Consider the following 25,105-nt stretch of genomic DNA (forward strand, 5'->3'; position numbering starts at 1 on the left):
GACCCATTGCTGGCTCTCCATCTCTGCTCCAGCCTCCCTCTCGACACGCGCCAACGCGCCGCTGTTGGTCTTGAATCCCCAGGCCAGACGTCCCACGTAACGCACACACGCTCGCAGTGGGGTTTGTCGCGCTCTCGACAATCCGCGCGACATGTCGCACCCAGCGCCTCCTGCTCCGGCCGTGGGCGTCGAAGCACGCGCGCCCGAGATGCTGCCAGCTGTGCCCGCCTCGCCCGCTGCTGCTGCCGCCGTCGCCGCGGCGTCTTGCTCCTCCGCCACCGACATGGCCGTGGGCAACTGGGACGGCCATGTTGATGTTCAAGTTGCGTCTTCGCAGAGCGAGGTGGGAGAGACGCCCCGTGGCCCGTCGCCGAAGCAATCGCAACAATCCGACACCCACGATGCCAGTGGCCCCGGCTCCGCCCTCAGCATTCCTTTGACCGTGACCAACTCGCAAGAATCCCACGTCACCAGCTCCTCGGTTCATGCCATGACGCCCCCCGCCAGCGACATCAGCAGCGTGACGGACGGTGCCGCGGCACATCTGGCACACGATGCCTCCGCCGACAAGAGCGACCATCTTTTGCAGCTGTCCACCATTGCCGCTGCCCAGGACAGAATATCAACCGCTGGCGCATCTAGGAAACGCATGGCGGATGGCGAGGTCAAGCCTGGTATGAGCCCTGCCAAGGCACGTGGCCATGGCCATGCCAGAAACCTCAGCACCGTCAGCATCACGTCCACCGGCAGCACTATTGGAGAGGTACGTTGGCATGCTCTTTGATTTTGTAGACGTTGTATTACATGAACTGACGTGGTTTCCTCGTAGCTCTCTGCCGAGCTCAAGACTCGTCTCTCCTATGCCATGGTCAAGGTAAACTTTGGCTGGCAGGGTCACTCTATTGAAGAGGTGGAATCAATGGCCGCCTCCCAGGCCGTCTCTCCTGCTTCGGGCTCCTCTACCATCAGACGACACAGTTCCTCGGCGAGTCCGCGTCTGGATATCACAGCTGCATCCACTCAGGTTCATCTTGCCCAGCAAGCTGGTATTCGCCGCAAGTCCGATTCTCCCAACTTGCTCTCTAACAAGCCCTCTCTTGCTCCTCCGGCCACCATTCAGCCTTCCATCTCTGCTGCACGCCCAAACCCGCGCCGCAATTCTAGCCCGCGATATACTCCCACTATGCTCTCGCATTCCCATTCGGCGTCTCCTCACACTCCCGGCCAGGCAATGCTAGTCGAGCCTCATCAATCTCTTTCTCAGCCCACGCGCATGGCCGACCCCATCCTATTCCCGTCCCATCAGAACGTCAGAGAGCAGGACGCCATGGAGGCATTGCTATTCATGAGCAGTCCCAACAACTCGGCCAACCTGAAGCATACATTCTCCCCCTCTGCGTCTCCTAATCCTCAGTCCAATGCTTTCAGAAACGTCGCTGCAAGACACGCATTGCCTAGCGGGCCTAGGAAGGGTCTGCCGGGTCATAGGCCACCAACCAATGCCCACCGGAGGCCTGGGTTAGACAAGTCTCCCGGAATGATGCACCCTCCTGGATCGCCCATGGACGTAGATACTCCACAGCACCCATACTACAGCCCGAATGGAGTTACACCGAAAAGACGACTCAAAGGGCCCAATAGCCATTTGCGAGGAGCTCTCTCGCTTCCCACCGGGCTTGGTGCCGGGCATAACAGTGCTAGGAGAGTCCTACGAGACGAAGATATTGAGAGAATGCTCGACCGAGCCAGTGCTGAAGCGGCGGACTCATCAGATGATGAAGAAATTCAAATTCCCCGCCTCCGAAACGATGTTGGCATGATGGACGTCCGGGGATGAGACCGCAAATTGGGTTCTCTACGTATTCTCCTCGCCATTTATTTCTCTCAAGTCCACGTTGTTCAGACACGTGATGACAGAGAAAAGGGAAGCCCCTGTTCTGAAGAAAGCGACTACAGGCCCCTGCATGATGGGATCGTGCTCGATTTGCCGACTCAGGCTAGCAGATCGATTAAGCTCTTCATCACATGGCTAAAGCCGCTACAACAACAGCAGCCGTGTGGCGAGTCTGCCAGTCAACCATGGCATCGCTGCTCAGATGTCCGCACGACCTCTGTCGACGTTCCGTTGTGGCCTTTATTGGCTCCGCTTCGTCGTCAGGCTGTGAACGGAGCTGGTAGAATGACTCCCTGGTCCATGTTGTGAGCAAAATAACATGGGAGTGCCGCATGGCTCAATGCTCTGCAATTCCCGGTGAATACGGCAAGCTCATTAGCCCGAGTGCCCTTGGCTCTCCATATTACCACATGTCTGAGCTTTGCACTACTAGCTGCGACATGCTGTATAGGCGTACTTGGTGGGATAACTACCAGTCAGCTGGTTTTGGTTATTGGTTTTTGGATACCGGTGGTCATCTTTCAATGGCATGCATCACTCGCCGTTAATTCTAGTGATGTATGTGATGTTTGATGGTGGGAAGAAATGGATTTATGTGAAATAAGCCGTCTCTAGGAGACGAGGCTACCTGTAGCCTGTCGGCAAGGACACCAATGCTATGAGATGAAGACAGGAAGAGGTGTGTTGAGAAGAGGCTCAATTGAAGTAGAGCGTTTAGGCGGGTATTTTCAGGGGCCTTTCCAATAATGACGGCCGCATGAAGGAGTTGAGGTTGTGGCCCAGCGAAGCTCAGCCTTTTGATCGTCGCCAATATATGATGAACCTGTGAAGAGAAGATGAAAGAATGTAGGGCCTGGATCAGCCCCCACGGCAGCATATTCCTAGCGGTGTTCTTGTGCACTTGTGAAAATCAGCCATCAGAAACACCACTGGGCTGTTTCTTCTCGTGTAGCCGTTAAGAGGCCGAATTAGCAATTATTCTACAGCTGCGGGCTGTTAAGCAACTGCCACTGATATACATGTACTCAGCCATGGGTGTTCTCATGAACTCGACATCGGAATTCCGGCCAAAGGATGCACCGAGGCTCGTGCTGTTTTGAGCGAGCAGCACACGTGCTTGGATAATTTATGTAGTCCCATCTTTTCAACATCACCTCGACATTGACTCCACCAAAAATACTCATTGTGCTGATTACTTGCAGACCTTGATGGTCAAGGCGAATCAAATCGTGCCTGCTTGGCCGCTTCCCTCCACAGACGGCACGAATAGGCCGAAATCTGGCGAATGACCATCTAGATTTGGGCATGGCTTCATGTATACCTGCACACACGGCCGCAATAGCCAGGAACTACACGCAGCAAGAAGCCCGATGACCGTTGAATTGAACCCTGCAAATTCCTTTCGTGTATCGGCGGTGCTCGCAGCCACGATATCAAGCCTCCATGCCGTATCCCGCCAAAAATAGAGAAAACGGCCTACTTTCACATCGACCCTGGCAAGTCCGGCAATGGCTTAGCCGGGCTGAGATTGTCGGCCTCGGAAGAGACTAGGCGGGCGCCAGTGATGGAGGTTATTGGCGATCGTGAAGCCATAGTTTCGCATCTTACGGCGCTTCTTCGACCTAGGGCCGCACTAAGACGCCAGCTTCTCGCAGACTACTGAAGGATGTTGAAACAACAAGTCCACTCGCGTTGCAGATAGCCTCGTCTCGCCTTCTCAACACGGCTCACGGATGTTTTGCAGACCGGCCGAGAAGAAGCGGCGAATGCGCGTGAGCAGCCCTTGGAGATTAAGACCCCACGTTGTCATCTATCACTTTGTTAATATCGCCGCAGGCGGGCATCAAGGCCTATGAACGTCCCGGGATGACACGCATGTGCCCATCACAAAATGTTGACAAGTCATCCTGATTAGCGGCTCTTCGTTTTTTTGGCTCGAATGCAATGCAGCCACTCGTCCAAAGCTGGGCCCGTGACTTTGACTTTCCGCATCTCCCAACCGATCCGAGACAGCGGTAATTATAAGCCCGTTGGTGCCCAGTTCCAGACCTTTGGTTCATAGTCCTCGTATGCAGTCCGGATGCCGCGAGGCAGTGGCTTGACTCGAGTCCAAGACGTGTTGAAATTGCGCCAACGCCCAATAGTGGATGGGACTGCATGCTTAGACAGACAACTGAGCCTTGTCCTAAGACATCTGACACTTGTATATGGCAATCTCTCTTGTCTCTCGTGCCCAGAGACATACTGTATGGCGTGTTATTAGCGTGGCTGAAGCTCTTAGCCTCCGATTATTGCCTTTTAGACACCAGCTATCTGACGCTTCTCGCCACCTATCACGACAACGGGGGGTGAGCTCTACAGGTTTTTTCCCTTGTTTACTAGCCACATGGGTGGGCTGTAGCTCTGGCAATCGGCTAATGAGGAGGATGAGGAAGATATCCACAGCAGGAGAAAGGCTGTCTGGCAATACACTACAAGAGGCGGCGACCGCAACCAGCCTGGCCTCTCTGTTGTTACGTAGCTGAACAGAAGGCCGCATATCATCATTGGTTGGGCGGGCTGTCGGTGACGTGAATCGAGGCCGCCAGCTTGTACATCATCTCTGATCTTCCTCTCTCTTATTTCTATTCATCATCTCCTCCGTTCTCGTCCAGCTTCCGCTTCCTCATTTCATCTTGCTCGCCTCCCAACGCCGCCTTGCAGACCTGTTTATACTTGCCCTCATCAGCATCAAACCGAGCGTTGGACCATACCTACCAGATACTAGACACCACATTCCGCCATCATGGAGCATAATCGACCAAACAGTCGGCAGAACCTCTCCGTACCACAAACTGTCACTTCATCGTCGCCGTCGTCACAGCTCCGCCATCGACCGTCCTTTCGAGATCGTTTCTGGAAGAGGACCAGCGCAAACTACGACGGAGAGGATGATGTCGTCCACGAGCCTCAGGCCAGCCCCATCAAAAAGAGTCCCTACGTCCCCATGAATGCAGCCTCTGGCTTTTCCAGAACCGCGGCCACGCCACGCGAGCAGTTCAAACGACGAAGCCGAACAGACGAGCGACCGTCAAGCAGAGAATCCGCCATCAACGTCCACGCCCGGTCGCCTCTCGGTGACCTAGCCGCGGGCCACTTGTATGTCCATGCTGAGTCCGAGCCCGATACCACCGACTTCGCCGCCTTTATCGCCGCCGCGCAGACCGAGGAGCGCGTCCGCCGTGCAGCGTCCCAGAGGCAGGGAGCACGCAGCCACTATCGGGACAGCGGCTACTATTCGTCGTCCAACGGCGGCCGCCACGACCACGAGCCGTATTCGCCGTCTCTGCCTTCGTCGGCCTCGGCAGCCGGGGCGGCGAGATTGAAGGCGCAGTCGTCCAGGACGTTTGGCCAGCGGCTTGCGGAGTACGTCAAGCCTCCGCGAGATGATTCTGTGCCGTCAGTTCGTCGGTGAAGATGAGACAAGAGATGATGTGTTTTTTTGAGCGAGGGTTTTTTTCTTTTTTTTTTAATAATGCACTTACTGGGATTATGGAGAGACACTGATTTAATATTGTGTGATTGATGAGTTTTGATACACTGGATGGTTGGGATGGACGATACTCCAAGGATGCTTTGTTACTTTGTCCATCTCTACCAACACACCTATACACGCGGTAATATTCGTTCACATACAGCACAAAAGGGCGTTTCGGATGCATTTGATGGAAAGTAAACGATTTAGAATAGGCACAGTCTCCTAATTGACTCTCCATTGCAAAATACCACCAAACCACTCGCTCCATCAGTCAGCATCAGTCACTGGCAATCAATCCACCATTTCGCCACTCACTTCATCAGTCATCAATCGCCAGCAACCAAATCTACCTACTATCTCGCCATCCATCCCCTGTCGATCCGGCGCGGCTCGCAAAATACAAGCTTAAAGCCAAAAGTGCCGGACCCCCCCAGGGCGACCTCCTTTTCCGGGACAGCACCTCCGCTTGACACGTCTTGCGGCCTGCCTGTCTGAGAAGTCGTGGCTCCAGAGACATTATCCGGGATGGCGCCAATTTGTCTTGCATGCTGTGGACAAGGCGCACCGGGCGGCTCCGAAACGTGATGGAGTCTGTGTCTGGGGCTTTTGTTTTGGCTTGGAATTGGGGCGAGACAATTGGGCTGGGATGAAAGACTCCTTTGTACAGCTACCTTGGTATTGAATAGGTACTTGCAAATTTGTGGTCAGATTGAGAACAAACTCCTTTTTTTCTTCTTCTTCCTCTTCTTCCTCTTTGTCTCCTCTCTTATTCATGTCAAACCCGCGTCTCATCTCGGCTGTCGCATCACCGGCGCTATTTATGGAAACCCAGTGGCAACCTGATGTGATTAATATTGACCAGTTCCATGCAATGTCGGGACCTGCCGATCTCTCTCCCCCTCTCTTCACAGTCTGTGCTTTTCCCCATCATCAATGAACTTTTTTATCTTATCACACATCACCAGGCGACCTTTTGCTAGCTCGGCGTAACCCAGCTTGGCAGCTCGGAATTGACTCCTCGTCTTAGCCAATGGCGACACGAGATGGAGTTATGCAGCGTCTCAATTCCTGACAACAAAAAGCGTTCTTTGTCTGGTACTACTGCTACTAAAACCAGGGTGACATTGACATGCCGCAGCTAGGGTGGCAGCCGAGGCTGGAGGCTTGATTGATTGTCCCGTGTGTGCATATCGGAGCACAAGGGCATTGCTCCTCTATTGGTCTGTTTACGCCATCGTGCTGTATCTGGCAATACTTTTGTTCTCAGCATCGATTACTCTAGTTGTCGGCCAAGAGATTTGCTAGCCAGGCTTTTTGTTTACTGCCGAAGTCGGGAGAACCAAAGTCTCCCATCGTCTTGGCGGACACGGTCCTTGATCGCGACCTGCCCTTGTGGATGTCTCACATAACGCGGGCACGGGAAGGGCTACCGCAAGCAATACTACTAGGTAGCGAGTACTACTCGTATTGCATTTCCAAGGTTGTTTGGTGCACAAGCTTCCAAGCTCGGCATCTCCCTGGAAAAGGCAAGAAGGAGGAGGGCGAAAAAAGGTTCTTAAATAGCTGAGCAAACGCCATCCATCCATCCCCTGGGGCCCTCTAGATGTCTCTCTTTCTCTCCCACCACATCTCTGCCTCATTGCCCCAGCCTCGCGTTTTCGACACAAGATGAAGTCGGCATTGCTCTGGGCGGTGCAGCTGTCGCTGCTGGCAGGCCTCGGTGCCTCTCGCAGAAACGTCGAGCAGGTCTTGAGCATCCCCACGGGCTGGACAAAGTTCCAGGATGTCGTCAACCCTGCGCGTCACATGCGGCTGTCGATTGCCTTGCGACAGCCCAACATTGATCAATTGGAGGCCAAGATGACGGAAAACGACAATCGGCTGTCGTTGGAGGACATTGAGCAGCTGCAGGCCCCCGATCAAAAAGACGTTGACGCCGTGCTACAGTGGCTGTCTCAGAACAACCTCACGGGCGTTGTCGACAACAACTTCATCCACGTCACGACGACCGTGGCCCGAGCCGAGCCCTTGCTGGGGATGAAGGTGAGCCGCTTCGCGTTCAAGGACAGGAAGCCGGTGCTGCGAACCACAAAGTACACGGTGCCCGAGTCTGTCGCCGGCTCCATCAGCTTCATCCACCCCCTGGCCAACTTCATGACTGCTCGCCACAAGCCAGAGCTTCTGTCTGCGCCGCCAAAGCCCGCGTCCAAGGCCGCCGCTGCCGACGCAGACAACACGGTGTATTGCCCTGGCAGCGTCACGCCCGCGTGCCTCGCCCAGCTCTACAACATTTCATCGTATACGCCCGCCAACAACAAGTCGCCCGTCATCTTTGGCGTGGCCGGATTCCTCGAGGAGAACGCCAACCTCCAGGATCTGCAGCAGTTCCTCAGCTCGACTGCGCCCAACGTCGCCCAGGCGGGAAAATCCATCACCGTTGAGCTGGTCAATGGCGGCGTCAACTCGCAAGACCTGGCCGAGTCTGGCCACGAAGCGGCGCTGGACGTGGACTACGCCGTGTCCGTGGGCTTCCCTACAAACGTCACATACTACGCCACGGGCGGACGAGGCGTCAAGCTGGACGACAACGGACAGCCCATCTCGGGCGAAGACGACGACAACGAGCCCTATCTGGAATTCTTCAGATACCTGCTGGCCAAGCCCGACCACCAGGTGCCTCACGTCCTGTCGTTGTCGTACTCTGACGACGAGTTGTCCGTGCCTCGAGAGTACGCTAAGCACGTCTGCAGCTTGTTTGGCCTGCTCACGGCCCGTGGAACGTCCATCATCTTCTCGTCTGGCGATGGCGGCGCTCGAGGCGGCCGCGACTCGTCGTGCCTCACCAACGACGGCACCAAGCGCCCCGTCGCAATGGCAACTTTCCCCCCTACCTGTCCGTGGGTGACTTCTGTCGGCGCCGTCACCAATGGCGCAGAGCCGCCATCCGGAGCCAGCTTCAGCACCGGCGGTTTCTCCCAGTACTTCGCCCGGCCGCATTGGCAGGACGGCTCCGTCAAGAACTACGTCCAGGCGCTCAACGGCCGACTGGACGGCCTGTACGACCCGTCTATGCGCGCCATCCCCGACGTCTCCGCGGTGGGCACTTCCTTCATGATCATTGCCGGCGGAATCCCGCGCTTCTTGCAGGGCACCAGCGCGAGCGCCCCAGTGTTCGCCTCGATGGTTGCGCTCATCAACGATGCTCGGTTGCGCGCCGGCAAGAGATCGCTGGGATGGCTGAACCAGCACCTGTACTCTAACAAGGTCAAGAATGTCTTGCAGGACATTACGGTAGGGAAGAGCCTTTCCTGCGTGTTCAACGACACGGAGGTGCCAGGAGGATGGCCGGCGGCACCAGGATGGGATGCCATTACTGGGCTAGGCGTGCCCAAGGAGTTTGACAAGTTTTTGAAGGTGCTGTATGATGTATGATGGGTTGTGAATCGGGCATAGAGGGAGTAATTTCACAAGTATTGGCGGTTTCGCTTTTTATCATGACAATGTCGATACTGTAGTTTCAGTTCATTTCCTACGAAACGTAGGATCAGTATGATTGATGCTATACAGTACCCCCCACCAGACACGTTGGACTTGTATACCATTCTATACAAACTACAACGTGTTTACATGAAGAAGAAGTAGAAACAGTCAACAGAATACTTCTAATTAACTATCGAGGTTCATCTAGAGTAAACATACCTACCGAGGCTACTCAACTGACGTGCCGCCATCCATCCATCCATCCCGCCAGCCCAGCCCATGCCTCAAACTGCTCTAGCGGGCTCAAAACCGCTACAGGGCATTAATGGATGCATCCAGCACCTGCCGATGCGCCAGTTCGTGCCCACAGCACTAAGGCCCGCCCGCCAGGCTTCGTGGTTGGCTTCTGGAGCCCTGAAAGCTCGTGGCCAGCGGACTCGGCCAGCGGCCCTCAGCGGGTCGGGGGGTCCGTCCCCCCTCAAGCCGTGCCGCTAAGCCCCCCTTGGCAATGGAACAACATCCGCGACTCTCGAACCTCTCACATCCAAATCACTTGCGCGTCAGATTTGATGCTTCTCACCGACAACGAAACCAGGGCCCCCCTCGGATTTGACCTCAGATTTCGCGCGTTTCGTTTGTCCCTCTTCAAGGACGTCAATTCCGGTGCTTGGTCTGCCAATTTCGATCCCAGCTTTTGTTTTTCCTGCATCGTCTTTCTCGTCTGTTTCCCCGGGGGAGTTCTGGCATCACACATCTACGGCTTCTTTCTGCATCTTTTGACGCCCTTCTGGTTCGCGCGCGCCAAAAACGACTTTTATCCTTCGGCCAATGCCGCTCGCCTGCTCGCCAGATCATCGATAACGCCCGGGAGCAGAAAGCTGCAAGATCAATACTGTTAGGATTCCGAATCACGCCTTTAGCGGGAACATTCTGGCCGGCGCAGCTGCAAGGGTCCTTTTCGCACTACCGCCTCCTCTCCGCATTCTCGCAACAATCATCACAATGCCGATTCAGGCTGTGCGCTGGATCAACTTGAAAGAGATTTAAGTTTCTGAGAGAGAATTGCCGTGAAACCTTTTCCTAGGCGCGGCGCCGGGCTCTGCTGCTCGGACTGCCTTGGAACGTTGGCGTCTGCTACCTTCTAACTTTATTTTCCTGCTTCTATTTGGCCCGTTGCCTTTTCATTGTTTCGTTTTCTCGACCAGTCGCCTCTCATCTCTTTCTCCAAATAGATTTCCCAATTTTCACAACTGGCGACTGGTTTTACTCGGTTTTTATTTTTATTTTTTTGTTCTTCAAGATGCCTACGCAGCACGTAGAACCCGAGTCTCATGGCCTGTTGCAGGAGGTTGCCAACTCGCTGCTCAAGGCGCGAAAGGTGGTGGTTGTCACCGGCGCCGGCATCAGCACCAACTCAGGCATTCCGGTTCGTCCTTGGACAAGGCACAGGTGCTTGAGATTGGGCGCACGCTGACTGCTGAAAATTTCAGGACTTTCGCTCCGAGAACGGGCTCTACTCACTCATCCAGGCTCAATTCGACGCTGCCAGCCAGCCTACGCGATCGACCGACCGATTCAAGACTGACGGCGATGGCCACGGAGACGGCGGAGAGGAGCCTCGCCCGACGAAACGTAGGAAGGTGTCGCGGGAGCCCTCTCCGGACTTGGACGAGGTCGATCGGCAGCTCAATGAGGACATCAAGGCGCGCGCCGAGGCTGAGATGCCGGCTGCGTCCAGTCGAGCCGCCGACACGCAGCAAGCCGTGGCCGCATCGGATCCAAACGCGTCGGCGAATGGATGCTTGAGCACGCCGCGTCCCAAGCCGACGACGACATCGCCTCTATCCTCCCCGCCGAGGGAAGAGTTTATGCTTCCCCTGCCATTGGCATCATCGTCATTGCGAGCCGAAGATCGTGAACGCATCGCGGGCGTCTCTCAGAACATAGTTTCGTCTCCTCTATCTTCACCACCACCAGTGCTCTTTGATCCATTCCACCCGTCCTCTCCTTCAGATGAAAACATGAGCCGCCGCAGCAGCACCACGCCGTCGGAAGTCGACGAGATGCGGGACCTGCCCAACGCCATGCCGGCCTCGCAGGCATCCAACCCCGGAAAGACGACCCTTCCCAACATGAAGGGCAAGGACCTCTTTGACGCCTCGATATGGTCGGATCCTACGAGAACTTCCGTCTTTTACCAGTTCGCAACGTCTCTACGGCAAAAGGTCCGCGAGGCCGAACCTACCAGCTCACACAAGTTCATCGGCCACCTCAGGGATCGGGGCAAGCTGGTGCGGTGCTACACGCAAAACATTGACCAGATTGAAGAAAAGGTTGGCCTGTCGACGTCTCTGCTGGCTGGGCCGGGCAGTCGAGGTCGGTTCTCGCGCAAGTCAACAGCAAACGCGGCACAGCTCAACAAGATGGTGGAAGAAGTATCATCCAGCGGTGAAGGCGGAAACGCTGGCGATGTTGGCGCGTCTGGCCAATCACCACCAAACGGGTCGAGTGAGCAAACGCCTGCAGACCAGCGGCAGACATCATCCCAGCCCAATGGTAAGACAGAAGAGGACGAAACTACTACTACTAGTAGCAGTAATACTACTACACCGCCAGATCAACAACCCAAGCCGGCCCCGAGAAAGGAGGCGCCGACGCCGCGGTCGGGTGTGGAGTGCGTCTTCTTGCATGGCTCTCTGCAGCTTCTACGATGCTTCCTCTGCGGGCAGGTTTGCTCTTGGGACGATGACGACCGCGAGGTGGAGACGCTCTCCGGCCAACAGCCTGAATGTCCTCACTGCGTTGGCGCGACGGAAGCGCGCCAGGAAAGGGGCAAGCGAGCCCTGGGCGTGGGCAAGCTGCGTCCCGACATTGTGCTGTACGGCGAGGAGCACCCAAACGCCCACCTCATCAGCCCCATCGTGACGCACGATCTCGCCCTGTACCCGGACATGCTCTTGATCCTGGGGACCAGCCTCCGGGTCCACGGCCTCAAGGTCATGGTCAGGGAGTTTGCCAAGACGGTGCACAGCAAGGGCGGCAAGGTTGTCTTTGTCAACTTCACCAAGCCACCAGAGAGCTCCTGGGGGGACATTATCGACTACTGGATCCAGTGGGACTGCGACGCTTGGGTGGCCGATCTCCAGGTGCGCATACCAAAGCTCTGGCAAGACCCGGAGCCGCCAAAGCCCAAGAAGAAGCGCGACTCGGGAGGAGGGGCCGCCGAAGAGAACCGGGAGGAGAAGAAGAAGCCTCCCGCGCAGAATCCTGTTGCCTTGCGGGACACCAAGGTGAATGGCGCCTACTGCACATTGAAAATCCTCAAAGAGCTACGAAGAATCACGGCCACTTTGCCTCCTCCTCCGCCGTTGTCTCCCACCATCCCCATCATCCTTTCTCTTCCGTCCTCTCTTTCAACTCCTCTGCCTCCGTCGTCGAAGCGCGTCCCGGCCGCCGTCGCCACGGAGGCCAACCCCAACCCCGACCCCCCGACTCCCGCTGAAGTGGCCCCCCGTGCCGCCGCCGCCGCCGCCGCTGCCATGGATTCTCCTACGCGAATCAGCACGCCACGAAGCAAGGCTAAGCGACCGCGCAAGTCGGCCCCGGGAGCTCTGGAAAGGCCCAAGAGAACGCCGTCGACGCTGAATCCCAATCACGGCCGCTCCAAGAAACCAGTGGAGGAGGTCAAAGAACAAGAGGTGCCCGAGACGCCCGAGACGCCTAGCCAGCCGCCGGTCAGCACGGTGGAAGAGTTCAGCTCCATCCTCCACTCTGTCAAGTCTAACCCTCGCATTCGCAAGAGAAAGATGATTGACGGAGAGGAGTTTGTATTCCCCACGATTGGAAAGAAGCGCGGCGCGGTGGATAGCCTGTACAAGGGCTCTGAGGATGACAAGAAGCAACTGCCCCCTCTACGTCCGGTGCCCGATCAAACGGCCGCAGTGGCATCGGTACCAGCCGAAGCCGAAGCCGAAGATGGCGTGGAGGAAGCTCTCGCTTCGATTTCGGCCAACGTACGAGCCGCAACGGCATTTACGCGTCCAGAAGCGTTTTACATCCAGGACCCGCTGGTGACGCTCCTGGAAAAGGCGCCGCAGTGGAAGGCGATGGAGGTGAATCACGGCGAGCTTCGACGCAACAAGCGCCGCATTTCCAAGAGGTTTCTTCCGGTCCAGGTGCAGATGGAGACCAAGGCGCAGGCCGAAGCTAATGCCGCGCTCGCGCTGGCCGGCCTCCGGACGAACAGTCACATGGTGCCACAGGTTGCTCACGCGGTGCCTGGCAACGGCTATACGGAGCTGGCCAACTGGGCGGCCACTTGGAGCTGCAAGAAGTAGGAATAAGAATGCAAGCGGCGTGGTTGTGACAACTCCTGATGGTCTTGAGAGTCATTTTTTCTTCTTCGACTTCTTTCTTTCTTTCTTTCTCGTTATTAATTCTCTTCATTTCCTAGGGATGGTGATTTTTTGATAGACACCGGGCAGCGGTATCATAGGAAGCCGGCATATATGACGAGCATTTACAGGTGTTAGCGGTTATCATGATGTTTAATAAGGGCCGGGCTAGGGATACAGGACTTTGTGCCTCTTTTCTTCTTCTTTTCCTTCTTTTCTGTTCATCAGGCACACAATCAGAGATTCATGAACCAAGGGGGGGTGAGGATTAGATGACTGGTTTAGCGCGGTGCATGCATTGCACCTCTATCATTTTCTCTTACGGATTATATAGACTTGACAAGAATCTATAATCTTTGTCTCAATGCAACGAGTTTCACATGTTTGGTCTTGAACGCTGAATTTCAGCCGGTTACTCACGGGCTTATGGGCCAAGAGTTTCCTCCCCCTCACTAAAGGGCGCCGTTGATGGGCTTTTTAGCTTTAGGCTTAACTACTAACAGGGCGGTAAACCGATCCACGGATCCCATCGGACGCGGACTCGGTGCCCGGATTCACCTAGCCGTGAGCCAAACAGTGCCTGGTGGTGTGAATTCGGTCATTGAGGGATGACATCTCCGGCCGTTTTTGGCGGCGGGGGTGGAAGGCCGAAGCCGCTCGACAGCGGGGCGGAGGATTTGTGAGGAGAGAGAAAAAGAGTCAGAAGTGAGAATTGACGTGGAGGTTTGTCATTTTCGTCATTTTCTTTTCTTCTTGGAATTATTAACGAGGTGATTGGGTGCATAGAGCCGGTTCTCGGAAGAGTCAAGTGAGTCTTTTTTGTTGAAAGGATCGAGAGGGATTTGAGATAAATACATGTACGAGGGCGCTGGCTGAACTTTTATGTCAAGACTGTTTTTGAGCTTGAGGATATTCACAGTCCAGGTCGAATATGGTGGATTTGACGATTCGGAAACGAGATGGGGAGGAGGCCAAGGTTGGCGAGGATGGGTTCAAGGTGTTTGGCCGCGAGATGAGAAAGGACTTCTTGTTTGCTCCCGACTGGACGAACCTCAACCACGGTGAGTAGTGACGACTTCAATCTCAACGCTTGATTCAACGGCATCACTTATACTGACTGAACCCTTCTCGCAAGGCTCGTACGGCAGCATCCCCAGAGCCATCCAGGACAAGCTGCGAAGCTACCAGGACGACATCGAAGCCCGTCCCGACCCCTTTGTCCGCTTCGCCCACGCAGGACTCAACGACGAGTCGCGCGAGGCCGTCGCGGGCATCGTCAACGCGCCCGTCGAGACGGTCGTCTTCGTCAACAATGCGACCGAGGGCGTCAACACCGTGTTCCGCAACCTCAAGTGGAATCCCGACGGGAAGGATGTCGCGCTGTGCTTTTCCACCGTGTACGACGCGTGCGGCAAGGTGATTGATTTCTTGTACGACTATCACGGCCAAGGGCGCCTGACGAGCCGCACGATTCCGATTGAGTATCCCATTGAGGACGACGAGATTCTGCGGCGCTTCCGCGACACCGTGAAGCAGGTCCAGGACGAGGGGAAGCGCGCCAAAGTGTGCATCTTTGATGTTGTTTCGTCGCGGCCGGGCGTCTTGTTCCCCTGGGAGCGAATGGTCAAGGCGTGTCGCGAGCTGGGCGTGCTGAGTCTCGTCGACGGCGCGCAGGGCATCGGCATGGTGCGCTTGAACCTGGGTGAGGCTGATCCCGACTTCTTCGTGTCCAACTGTCACAAGTGGCTCTACACGCCGCGTGGGTGTGCCGTCTTCTATGTTCCGGTGCGGAACCAGCATCTGTTGCCGACGACGCTGTCCACGAGCCACGGCTACACGTCGCAGAGCGGCGAACACAGCATCCGGCCTGGGCCGCCGTACAAGCCCAAGGACAAGAGCTTCTTCGTCAACAACTTTGAGTGGACGGGCACGAGGGACTACGCGCCTACTTTGTGCGTCAAGGACGCCGTTGCGTACCGCAAGGAGGTGCTGGGTGGTGAGGAGAGGATCCTCTCTTACCTCTGGGACCTGAACAAGAAGGGCAGCAAGTTGGTTGCCGAGAGACTGGGCACGCAAGTGCTGGAGAACAGCAAGGGCACGTTGACCAACTGCTCGATGGCGAATATTTCTCTTCCTCTGTGGCGAGGCGACAAGGATGAGGCCAAGGAGGGGGATGTCGTTGTGCCTGCTGAGGATGGAGACCGCATTGTGACGTGGATGATGAGCACGATGGCGTCTGATTACAAGACGATTGTGCCCATGTTTTGGATGGGGGCGAGGTTCTGGGTGAGGGTGAGTGCGCAGGTCTACTTGGATGTGGAGGATTATGAGTTTGGGGCGGAGACGCTGAAGAAGCTGGTGGAGAGGGTTGGCAAGGGGGAGTACAAGGCTTGATGCGGGTTGACGATTTGTGTGAAATAGATGTGATGGGTAGTTGTGCTTAAATTGAATGTTGGTTGGATGTTGTTGGTTGTTAGGGCTATGGATGAGATGTGGGAAGATTCGTTAGCGTTGGATGATGTGCTCCTTGAATATGTGGTATATGTTATTCTCTGCATATGATTGAGCTATACATGTTTCTCGGGGGCATTTGTAGTGAATATGACTAAAAGTGTCTTGGTTTGAATGTCTACCAACATGGACACTTGTCTATGGGTTCTTTACACACAATGATGCTCGTGATGATGGTTGCGCAACTACCCTACATTTACATGAAGAGCATCGGCGGCAGTGGAGAGTGTGCGTCTAGCTCACCAAATCATTTGATCGTAGGAATAAAATGTATATTCGACATGCATGAGATCATCAATGTTCATGTGGAATATGATGGCCGAGTGTGAATCGGTTGGACAAGCAATACGTGCATCCTGATGCCTCTGCGCAGCTTCACACGCAACATCACTTACACCACGGGTTTCATCATTACTTCCTCCACCGGCATCATCAATTCATCCGCCCATAAATCTAACCCGTGACACGCAATATAACAAGAACCTCAAAAGTGCCATGGCATTTTCAACCCAGATGCTAAAACCCCCACGTCGCATAATGAAAACTTACTCGCATCATCCGATCCCCAAAGCGGCAGCCCAACTCACAACGGCATGAAAGATCACCGGCCTCACGGGCCCTTCTTAGAAGGTTGTATCCGTCTTAAAACAACCATAAAAAAAAAGAGCCTCCCGTTTTTTCAAAATCACAGGGCTCAACCAAACACATGAAAGAGCGTGGAAATTGCGTCTTGATTGGAGGGACGCTGGGATTCCATTCATTGTTGTTATTCACTTGCCCAAGTGGGCGCTACGCTGCCCGTTTCAGAAAATGGGGGCGGGGGGCATCAGCCAAGCGCCGGGATTGTCTCTGTTTCAGCGCCTCCGGATGTGAAACAATCTCCCCAAGCGGGTTGGTTGGCTGTGGAATCTCGGAGCTTTTGAAACGGTCTGTTTGAAGGGGGGAAAAGAAGACTGAATAGTGATGGTGTCGCGTAGAATAATTCGATCTCTTGGCTGCGATTTCATCCGGCGTTTGCCTGGTAGAGCGGCAGGCTGTGATGCCCGAGGGCGACGTTTTCAATACGTGAAATGAAGAGCTCAATGCGAATCATCAGCAAACTCGTATCATTCAATTACAGTGCTGCTCACTTTCTTTACATGGGATTGGGCCCGAAATTGAGCATGAACCGCCGGAAATTTGCACCTTGTTCATCAAGCCACGACACGACATCTTCAGTCTTAGTTTAGTGCAGACGCAACCTTGATACATAACGCACTTTTGATGAACAATAGCACGAGTCGTACGAGGCCATCGTCGGCGTGGTTGTAATCGAGACACGTCTTCGGTTTGATCCCCCAGATTCAAAACAACCGCAAGCCAAGCCTCTTCCCGGATCTACGGCACAACACCATCGATTGATCCAAGCACGATGCCAAACTAGTACGGAGACAAAACCGACCAGGGGTTCTCCAATTCCTAGCCAGTTGCCATCGCCGCCCCACCCATTGTGAGGCGTCCTGTGTCTGAAGCTTGGCCCCCACAAACCGTGAATAAGAGGGCAATATACGGGATTATAGCCTCGTCAATGCGGTTGAAATGAACAGAGACGAGGGCCCCCCGAATCTACCGGGAACCGCCAATATGGGGGAATTCGCCGTGTTATTGGTAGGCAGGGGATTAGATGCTGGCAGACGCTGAGACTATCCACGTCTCCTGTCGTCTTCCCCCTGGTCCCTGGATCCGATCTCCCATCGCCAAGGAAGAGTGAATGTATATATATATATATATATCCGGCCTCTCTTTTCGTTTCTGTTTCTCTTCTCTTTCTTGGCCAACACCTCTGTGAGGGACCAAAAAAGCAAAGTTACTTTTTCTTCTTTTCTTTTCTTCTTTTCTTCAAGTTCTCTTCGTTAACCACCTGGTGTGGCTTTATTTCCTCTCTTTTTCCTTCTTCTTGTACATACAGCAAAAAGACAAATCAACTCTCTTTTCCTATTTCATCTATTTCTCTTTCTCAGCATATTTTTTTATCATTTTTACAGCCAGTCACAACTTTTCAATATGCACTCACGGCTTCTCCTAACTGCCCTGTTCCTGGGCTTCATTGCCCTGGTCTCGGCGTCCGCCATCCCCATCCAGAAGCGTTCCTTCAAGGTTGAGCGGAGGGCAAACCCCAACTTCACTGGAAACGATGGTCTCAAGGCTCTCGGCAAGGCGTACCGCAAGTTCGGCTGGGACATGCCCCAGAACTTGAAGGATGCTCTCGAAGTCCGCAAGGCTGCTGATACGGCTCGCCGGGCTGCTGCTGTTGCTGCTAGGGAGGCTGCTGCCCAGAAGAAGAGCCGTCGATCACTGTTGGACATTCTGGGCGAGCTTGGTGTCTTTGGCAACAGCGGTAACGCTGACACTAATGGCGACGACGCCAATGCCAATGCCAATGGCAACGGCAACGCTGGCAGTGGCAGCGGCAGACATCATCACCACGGCCAAGGCAACGGTCAAGGTCAGGGTCAGGGTCAAGCCGGCGGAAACCAGACTCAGTCGGATCCCGCAGCTCAGCAACCCGCCTCAGGCCAGACCGGAAGCGTCACAAACACCCCTGAAGGCAACGATGTCGAGTTCCTATCCCCCGTCAACATTGGTGGCCAGACTCTCAACCTCGACTTCGACACCGGCTCTTCCGATCTCTGGGTGTTCAACACTCAGATGGACCCCCAGCTCACCGCCGGCCACACCCTCTACGACCCTACCAAGAGCAAGACCTTCCAGGAGATCCAGGGTGCCCAGTTCCTCGTCCAGTACGGTGACGGCTCTGGCGCCGAGGGCACCGTCGGCACCGACGTTGTCAACGTTGGCGGCGCCGTCTTCAACGCCCAGGCTGTCGAGATCGCCACCGAGGTCACCCAGCAATTTGTCGACGACCAGCAGAACGACGGCCTCATGGGCCTTGCCTTTTCCACCCTCAACACCGTCCAGCCCCAGCAGCAAAAGACCTTCCTCGACAACGTCGCGCCGTCTCTCGCCGAGCCCGTCTTCACTGCCGATCTCAAGAAGGGCGCTCCCGGAACTTACACTTTCGGCGCCATTGATTCCACTGCTTTCCAGGGCGACCTGACCTTTGTCGACGTCGACAACTCTCAGGGCTTCTGGCAGTTCAGCAGCGAGTCCTTTGCCGTCGACGGTGGTGCTACCCAGCAGGCGACCGCTGGTGGTCAGGCCATTGCTGATACCGGCACCACTCTCCTCCTTGCCGACCCCATCATCGTCAACGGCTACTACTCCCAGGTTGAGGGTGCTCAGAACGACCAGCAGGCCGGTGGTTTCACCATCCCTTGCGATGCTCAGCTGCCCGATCTGGACCTTGACGTTGGTGGCAAGTATGTTGCCCGCATCAGCGGTTCCGACCTCAACTTCTCGCCCGTTTCGGGAAACAGTAAGTTCCCAATACCTCTCTCCATCTTTGCCCTATTTCTTTTTTTTTTCTTCACGAGATTTCGATGACTGACATGTGATTGTGTACAGCTTGCTTCGGCGGTCTTCAGGCCACTACCCAGGGCGGCCTGGGTGTCTACGGCGACATCTTCTTCAAGTCGCAGTTTGTGGCCTTTAACATTGGCAACAACACTTTGGGACTGGCCCCCCATGCTTAGGCGAAAATGGCCGAGATAGGCGAGATAAATAGAAGGAAAAAAAAGAGAGAGGGAGGGTTACTTGAATAAGCATAGAAAAGGAAATACGAAAAAGAACTTTGCGAAAAAAAAAATAGTCCGTCTCCCTTGTGATTTTCTCCGTGCTGATGCTCCGTGATTGGCGGCAAATGGAGCCAAAGAAGCTCCGCGGCCTGCGTTGACGATTGACGGCTTCAAAGTTTACTGGCCTGATCCATGACTATCTCCAGTTCCTCCGTCGCCTATTAGTAAACGTTGTGTTGTCTTTTTGCGGATGTCTCGGGGTTTTCATCTGTGAAGGAACCATGGTTTCTAGCAATTCTATCTTTTTGATTTTTGCCCCAAGCATCATGTTCGACTTCGACTCGACTGATGCGTTGTTTTTCATCTTGTTGCGCTGGGCCTATATTTCTGCCATGATACTAGGATTCGGACTTTTTTCGTCTTCAATTGTCCGTGTGCAACTCCACAAGCCGACGGGTAATTTCAAATCTAAATGGTGCCCTTACTATTTCGTGTCATATCCCGGCGCTATTTGCCTTGAATGCCCCCCCTGAAAAGGCAAGACACACACATATAAGCAACTCGATAGTCTTTGCTTAGAGGGCGCATACGACAAAACCAGTAAATGGATAGGTTGATGTGCTAAGCACATGGCAGGGTTTGACCAAGATTACACATTCAATTGCTTCCCCACATGCCAATGTCCTCGGTTTATAAGACACCATGTTTGCGCTATCTCCTGTTCATGTTAGCTCGTCGTATCGAGCTCTTCGACTCAAGAGTTGATTAGTATTTTCGCCATGCAAGAACAGGAACAGTCCAGACGCCCCGACACAACGCGCGACCAGAGACGCGATGCTCAGTTGATGCGTCGCCTTGGTTACACTCAGTCTGCCATCAGTGCCGAGCTGGGCCTGTCTCTGGGCCAGGTCCAATATGCCCTCTCGCATACGGAGACGCCCATCACTCGGCCCGGCAGGCCTAGCAAGCTGACGGAAGCGCAGATCCAGGAGCTCAAGACCTTCATGGCATCTAAAGACAATGAGAACATGCCCTACGGCAAGATTGCGCAGGCTCTCGGCTGGGACGTGGGCGAGTACTGCATCCGCCACACCCTGCGGAAGCTGGGCTATAAGAAACGCACTGCCGGCGGCCGTAGGAAAGTGGGAGCCGTCAAGGCGCAGCAGAAGGAGAAGGCATCCGACTTGTCTGCGGAATCTGCAGATGATGCATCAGCTGCGTCGGAAAGAAACTTGAACCCTGTCCGCGTCGACGGGGCTGACCTCGGCTCGATCCGAACAGGGCCGGACTCGTGATCCGAGATGCTGACGTGTGTGTCAAGCGCTTTTTTTTAATCTCGAGATCGATTACACGGTTCGAGCCGCTTCCAACAGTGAGGCGTCTTGGGACATGCGCCATCACGAAACTACTCGTGAGGCTGAACGTGTCACAGACGCCTTTCCCCTCGGCCCGTTTCCCTCTTTGACCCCGCGTTTTGCTCAGCTCTCATGTTAGTGGGTGAGGCGAAATCATGCTGGATCGAATCGGATTGGGAAGCATAACCCGGGGGGGTTTTGTTTGGGGGCCTGGGCTAGTCAATCGTTGACGTGGCCCAGTGCGTGATGCTGAATCCGTCTGTCTATTATATAGACTCGATTCTACATGCCTCCTCGCAGACATCCATCTATACGTGTATACGGGATAGTACATACCCATCGAAGTAACGAGTAAAACCCACCACTTGCAAACAACATCAAAGTCTCCCCAAATCAACAACAGCGATAATGGGCAACTCCAACTCGGCCCCCGACTCAACCGACGTCGACGGCGGCAAAAAGAGCCTCTATCGGCGCTACGAAGACAAGAAGCGCGGCGCCGGCCCGACCGACGAGGACATCCTCAAGTACACGGGCAAGACGCGCGACGAGCTCAACGCCTGGGCCGAGAACCAGCCCGGCGTTGGAAAGAATCAGGCTGCCGGCAAGCTCACCGTGGGAGCGTCATCTGGATTCGCCGGGGCTGCAGCGGCAGGGGGGCTTGGTGGCTGGGGAGCAGAGGGCACTAGGAAGATGAAGTTTCCGGCCAAGCAGGAGCCGGTCAAGACTGTTGATGATTCGGACGAGGAGTAGTGTGGATAAGAGATGATGAGTTTGGGGTTGTTGTGTGTTTGTTTTTGTCGTTTATTGATGTCCCTGTCACGTATACGAAGCGACATATTGATATCCTGGGGGGGTTGAGTTTAGGGAGAGGGAGCAGCAGGCGAAACCTTCATGTATTTATTTACGTTATGGTGCCGTCTGTCTGATATATCCGATTCAGAGCCTCTCTCATAGTTGTTTGGTTTATCATGCCGTCTCCTCTTATGCGACTGTTGTCCCGGTGTCAAAGTTGAGCTGGAAGTGTCCGCGTCAACATGTAAAACGTATGCCAAGTCTCTCATATTTAGAGACTCTTCCCATTGTCTAGGTCCTGTTTCGACGTGGTCGATACAATGTTGATCGGAGACTGGAAGAGAACTCCGAGGCCTGAATCTGAAGCCGTACAAAGAGGAAACATCCATTGCCGTGGCTCGAATGACTGTTGCTAGACCGAAGTGGCAAAAATACTCCTCAAGATTATATTGAACGCGTGGGCAGTCATATACTTGGGACACGTGGCTCGTTTAAAGATTAATTACTTGTACCTCTAAGAACGTGTCAACTCACTACGCACCCGATAATGTCGATGCATGCATTTACCGCACTCTGCAGTTTTCAACCGGTGTTAAAAGGCCAACGTGAACAATGAAATAGGCTGCTGTAGCTGCATCGCACCCGCAGTTGTAATGGCATTCAAGCAATGCTTACAACTCTCACAACTTTGTGTTAGTAACTACCAGATATGGCACTTGTTCAAATATCAGTGTAATGAAATGATATAGAGCATCAGCCTAGTAAAATACAAATACAGTATAACTCCAAATCTCATTAAATAGAGCTGCATGTACGTCCATCAATCAGGCATGTTTCTTTAGCCGTCGTCTGCACTCGCGTGTTGTCATGGCCAACCATCCTTGCACCAAACTCTTCGCCAAAATGAATTAGACTGCCTACACCTGCATGGCTTAAACCTAGCAGGGAAAACACTCCTTTGACGCTATATAGACGAAACAATCCTAAAGTTTCTCACAGACAAATTTATTTGTCGTTAGTGAAGCTTACGGCGTATTAGCCAATACGACATGCATAACCTAGACGAGCGTGCATCAAATATTGAAATTTCTTTGCATGTGCAATTGGGAAATGTAGAATATTTCATCTGTTTAATTACTTGCGCAACGCTATGTAAGTCGCAATCTAGTTGCTGATCTTGCTCTTGACAACCTCCTTAATCTCCTTCTCCGTCAACTGCTTCACTCCCAGCAACTCATTATCCAGAGTCGTAAACTGCGAACCATACCGAGGATCGTTAACGGCGCGAATAAGATAAGGAACAAACGTCTCATGTCCAAGCAGTCCCTTGGCCAGTCTCTCATCCGCAGCGTTCGTAACATCGTCAATCTTCACCACCTCAGGCTGCCAGTCGCGCTCAGGCGCAACCTCCTTCGCCAGCCTGAGAATCCCGTTCTGCGAAATCGCCAGGCTCTGGAACCGCACCGCGCGATTCTTAGTCTCCTCGGGGTTGTTCAAAATGCCAATGACCGCCTGGGCGACGGCGTCCAGCGTCGAGGTGCTGAAAACGGTGTCGCCGCCGTCGTACAGGACGGGCTTGGATCCCGCGCTCTTGAAGATGAAGTTGTGCTCCAGACCCCAGTCGAAGAACGGCCCGCTGTAGGCAAACGTATACGTGAGAGGCGTCGTCTTGGCCTTTTCCTCGAGATATCTTGCGACGCCAACCTTGGGAGCGAAGACGGGCAGCTTGGCGGTTAGCTCGTTGGCCAGGTCGCAGCCGTACTCGGACGGCAGGAAACGCTTGACGCCAGCAGCGGCGGCGGCGTCGACAAGCTTCTTCTGCTGTTCGCCGAGGCCCTCTGTGCCAACGGTAGACACGACGGCGTCCTGGCCGGTGAGAGCGGCGGTCAGAGAGTCGACGGACTCGAAGTCGACGTCGACGACCTTGACGTTGTCGGGGAAGGTTGACTTGGAGTTATTGCGGCGTAGGACGGTGATGTTGAAGTTGCCAGCGGCGAGAAGGGCCTTGAGGACGACGGAGCCAACAGCGCCACTGGCACCGGTGAGGGCGATGTTCTTGAGAGGAGTAACGGCCATTGCTTCGGTAGTTGTTTAGTAGATGTGTATTGTGTGTAAGTCGAAGTAGTAGTTGTATTTGATGCTCGAGTGCAGACTAGAGTTGAGGGCGACGTTGTGTTGTTTATATATTGTGTCTTCTGCTTCTGGAGTTTCTATTTCAAACCCCCAAGACAGGCACCTACACTATATACCTTATTCAAATACTCATCATGTCGGATCCCTCACCATGATTTCCAAGCACTCGCCAGTAGTAGTCCATAGTGTTCACCTCCCCTCGCGATTATGCAATCCTCAACACTATTGCACACACACCCCCTCGACTATCTCGCACGCATTAATACCACCATCCCTCCGCTGACTAACTAACCACCTGCAACAACAACCCTGCCCTCTCCTCTCCTCTCCTCTCCTCTCCTCTCCTCTCCCAGAACCGTACACCATCGAGTCAACCACCATATGCAAAAGCTCCCTCCATCTCCCACCCAACCCATTGCACGGTCATCGTGGTGTTGTGGACCGTTTCGGAATCCCGCTCCGAGCGTTAGCAGCGCCAACTAGAGCTGAAAGAAGCATAAGCCTCGAGATGACATATCCTAGCATCTCGGACTAGACTCGTTGCAGAGTGGGAGATGCCGACGTCCACACTCACCGAGGCGCCAAGTGGGATGCCGCCTTCGAGACGTGAAACTCGCCCTTTCTTGTAAGCCATCAATAATACGGAGATTTATCATCCCCTCTGCCCCGAGCACTCTCATCCCACTGTTCCCAATTTTTTCCCATTTTGCTTTTTTTTTTCTTATCAAAAAAATCCTTCATCGTTCTGAGTAATCCGGTGTTGTTCAACATTCGCCCTGGGTCATTGGTTTGTTGGTCCCCTTTTGCCGCATTTCCCTTGGGCCTAATCTTAGTTTCGCCTCTCCCGTTCCCTCATCCCACCCGAGGCTCCGATCCCGCCTCAACGCACATTGCATCTTCACCAGCCCGCAACGGTTGTGTACAACACCAACGCGCTGCTTTGGGCTGCATTGCTTGGTAATTCGTTCAAATCGCCGCGAGAGAACTCGTCGGGGCCCTCGCGCTCTCTTGTATTCCGCGTAATTCCGCTTTCCGGCCCTGCGGGCGTGCCATCTTTTGAACATCTCGGCCTCGGTGGGAGAAAAGGCTGCCAAGTGGGCTGAACAGGATATCGGCATCTCTCAAAGCAGAGATCATCGATCCAGGTCTTTGCCTAATACGGAGTGTGTCTTCCCACTGCATCGATCAATCAATTACAAGTCTGGCCAACCGATCCCCGGCAATTCCTTTCCATTCTTAGGTAACGGGGACGAGAAATAAGAGTCCACCTTCGGATGGGAAGTGGGAGACGACATCTCTAGCCTCGAGGAGATGGGGCCACCCACGGGAGAGCGACATCTGTGCCACTGCGG

At 54.3% G+C, this 25,105-nt stretch overlaps 10 protein-coding genes across 10 annotated transcripts; 9 read left to right on the forward strand and 1 right to left on the reverse strand.

Annotated features, from left to right (window-relative positions):
- Positions 1-151: 151 nt before the first annotated feature.
- Positions 152-1,837, forward strand: Triagg1_3182 (uncharacterized protein; the record flags this gene model as incomplete). The annotated part of the gene is made up of 2 exons (XM_062897446.1): positions 152-763; positions 830-1,837. The coding sequence occupies 2 exons, from the start codon at positions 152-154 to the stop codon at positions 1,835-1,837; spliced, it is 1,620 nt and encodes a 539-aa protein (XP_062757706.1).
- Positions 1,838-4,679: 2,842 nt separating this feature from the next.
- Positions 4,680-5,348, forward strand: Triagg1_3183 (uncharacterized protein; the record flags this gene model as incomplete). Its single annotated transcript, XM_062897447.1, has 1 exon — positions 4,680-5,348. One exon carries the CDS (start codon positions 4,680-4,682, stop codon positions 5,346-5,348), a length of 669 nt encoding a protein of 222 aa, XP_062757707.1.
- A 1,731-nt stretch (positions 5,349-7,079) lies between these two features.
- Triagg1_3184 (uncharacterized protein) lies at positions 7,080-8,843 on the forward strand (the record flags this gene model as incomplete). The annotated part of the gene is made up of 1 exon (XM_062897448.1): positions 7,080-8,843. The coding sequence occupies one exon, from the start codon at positions 7,080-7,082 to the stop codon at positions 8,841-8,843; it is 1,764 nt and encodes a 587-aa protein (XP_062757708.1).
- A 377-nt stretch (positions 8,844-9,220) lies between these two features.
- On the forward strand, positions 9,221-9,790 carry Triagg1_3185 (uncharacterized protein; the record flags this gene model as incomplete). Its single annotated transcript, XM_062897449.1, has 1 exon — positions 9,221-9,790. The coding sequence occupies one exon, from the start codon at positions 9,221-9,223 to the stop codon at positions 9,788-9,790; it is 570 nt and encodes a 189-aa protein (XP_062757709.1).
- Positions 9,791-10,191: 401 nt separating this feature from the next.
- On the forward strand, positions 10,192-13,228 carry Triagg1_3186 (uncharacterized protein; the record flags this gene model as incomplete). The annotated part of the gene is made up of 2 exons (XM_062897450.1): positions 10,192-10,317; positions 10,382-13,228. 2 exons carry the CDS (start codon positions 10,192-10,194, stop codon positions 13,226-13,228), a joined length of 2,973 nt encoding a protein of 990 aa, XP_062757710.1.
- Positions 13,229-14,216: 988 nt separating this feature from the next.
- Positions 14,217-15,679, forward strand: Triagg1_3187 (uncharacterized protein; the record flags this gene model as incomplete). The annotated part of the gene is made up of 2 exons (XM_062897451.1): positions 14,217-14,346; positions 14,421-15,679. The coding sequence occupies 2 exons, from the start codon at positions 14,217-14,219 to the stop codon at positions 15,677-15,679; spliced, it is 1,389 nt and encodes a 462-aa protein (XP_062757711.1).
- A 2,160-nt stretch (positions 15,680-17,839) lies between these two features.
- On the forward strand, positions 17,840-19,428 carry Triagg1_3188 (uncharacterized protein; the record flags this gene model as incomplete). The annotated part of the gene is made up of 2 exons (XM_062897452.1): positions 17,840-19,211; positions 19,301-19,428. 2 exons carry the CDS (start codon positions 17,840-17,842, stop codon positions 19,426-19,428), a joined length of 1,500 nt encoding a protein of 499 aa, XP_062757712.1.
- Positions 19,429-20,249: 821 nt separating this feature from the next.
- Positions 20,250-20,765, forward strand: Triagg1_3189 (uncharacterized protein; the record flags this gene model as incomplete). The annotated part of the gene is made up of 1 exon (XM_062897454.1): positions 20,250-20,765. The coding sequence occupies one exon, from the start codon at positions 20,250-20,252 to the stop codon at positions 20,763-20,765; it is 516 nt and encodes a 171-aa protein (XP_062757713.1).
- A 468-nt stretch (positions 20,766-21,233) lies between these two features.
- Triagg1_3190 (uncharacterized protein) lies at positions 21,234-21,578 on the forward strand (the record flags this gene model as incomplete). The annotated part of the gene is made up of 1 exon (XM_062897455.1): positions 21,234-21,578. The coding sequence occupies one exon, from the start codon at positions 21,234-21,236 to the stop codon at positions 21,576-21,578; it is 345 nt and encodes a 114-aa protein (XP_062757714.1).
- Positions 21,579-22,784: 1,206 nt separating this feature from the next.
- On the reverse strand, positions 22,785-23,696 carry Triagg1_3191 (uncharacterized protein; the record flags this gene model as incomplete). Its single annotated transcript, XM_062897456.1, has 1 exon — positions 22,785-23,696. One exon carries the CDS (start codon positions 23,694-23,696, stop codon positions 22,785-22,787), a length of 912 nt encoding a protein of 303 aa, XP_062757715.1.
- Between the last annotated feature and the right edge of the window lie 1,409 nt (positions 23,697-25,105).

The sequence above is a fragment of the Trichoderma aggressivum genome (assembly GCF_033847375.1).
Source record: "Trichoderma aggressivum f. europaeum strain CBS 100526 chromosome Unknown scaffold_009, whole genome shotgun sequence".
NCBI lineage: Eukaryota > Fungi > Ascomycota > Sordariomycetes > Hypocreales > Hypocreaceae > Trichoderma > Trichoderma aggressivum.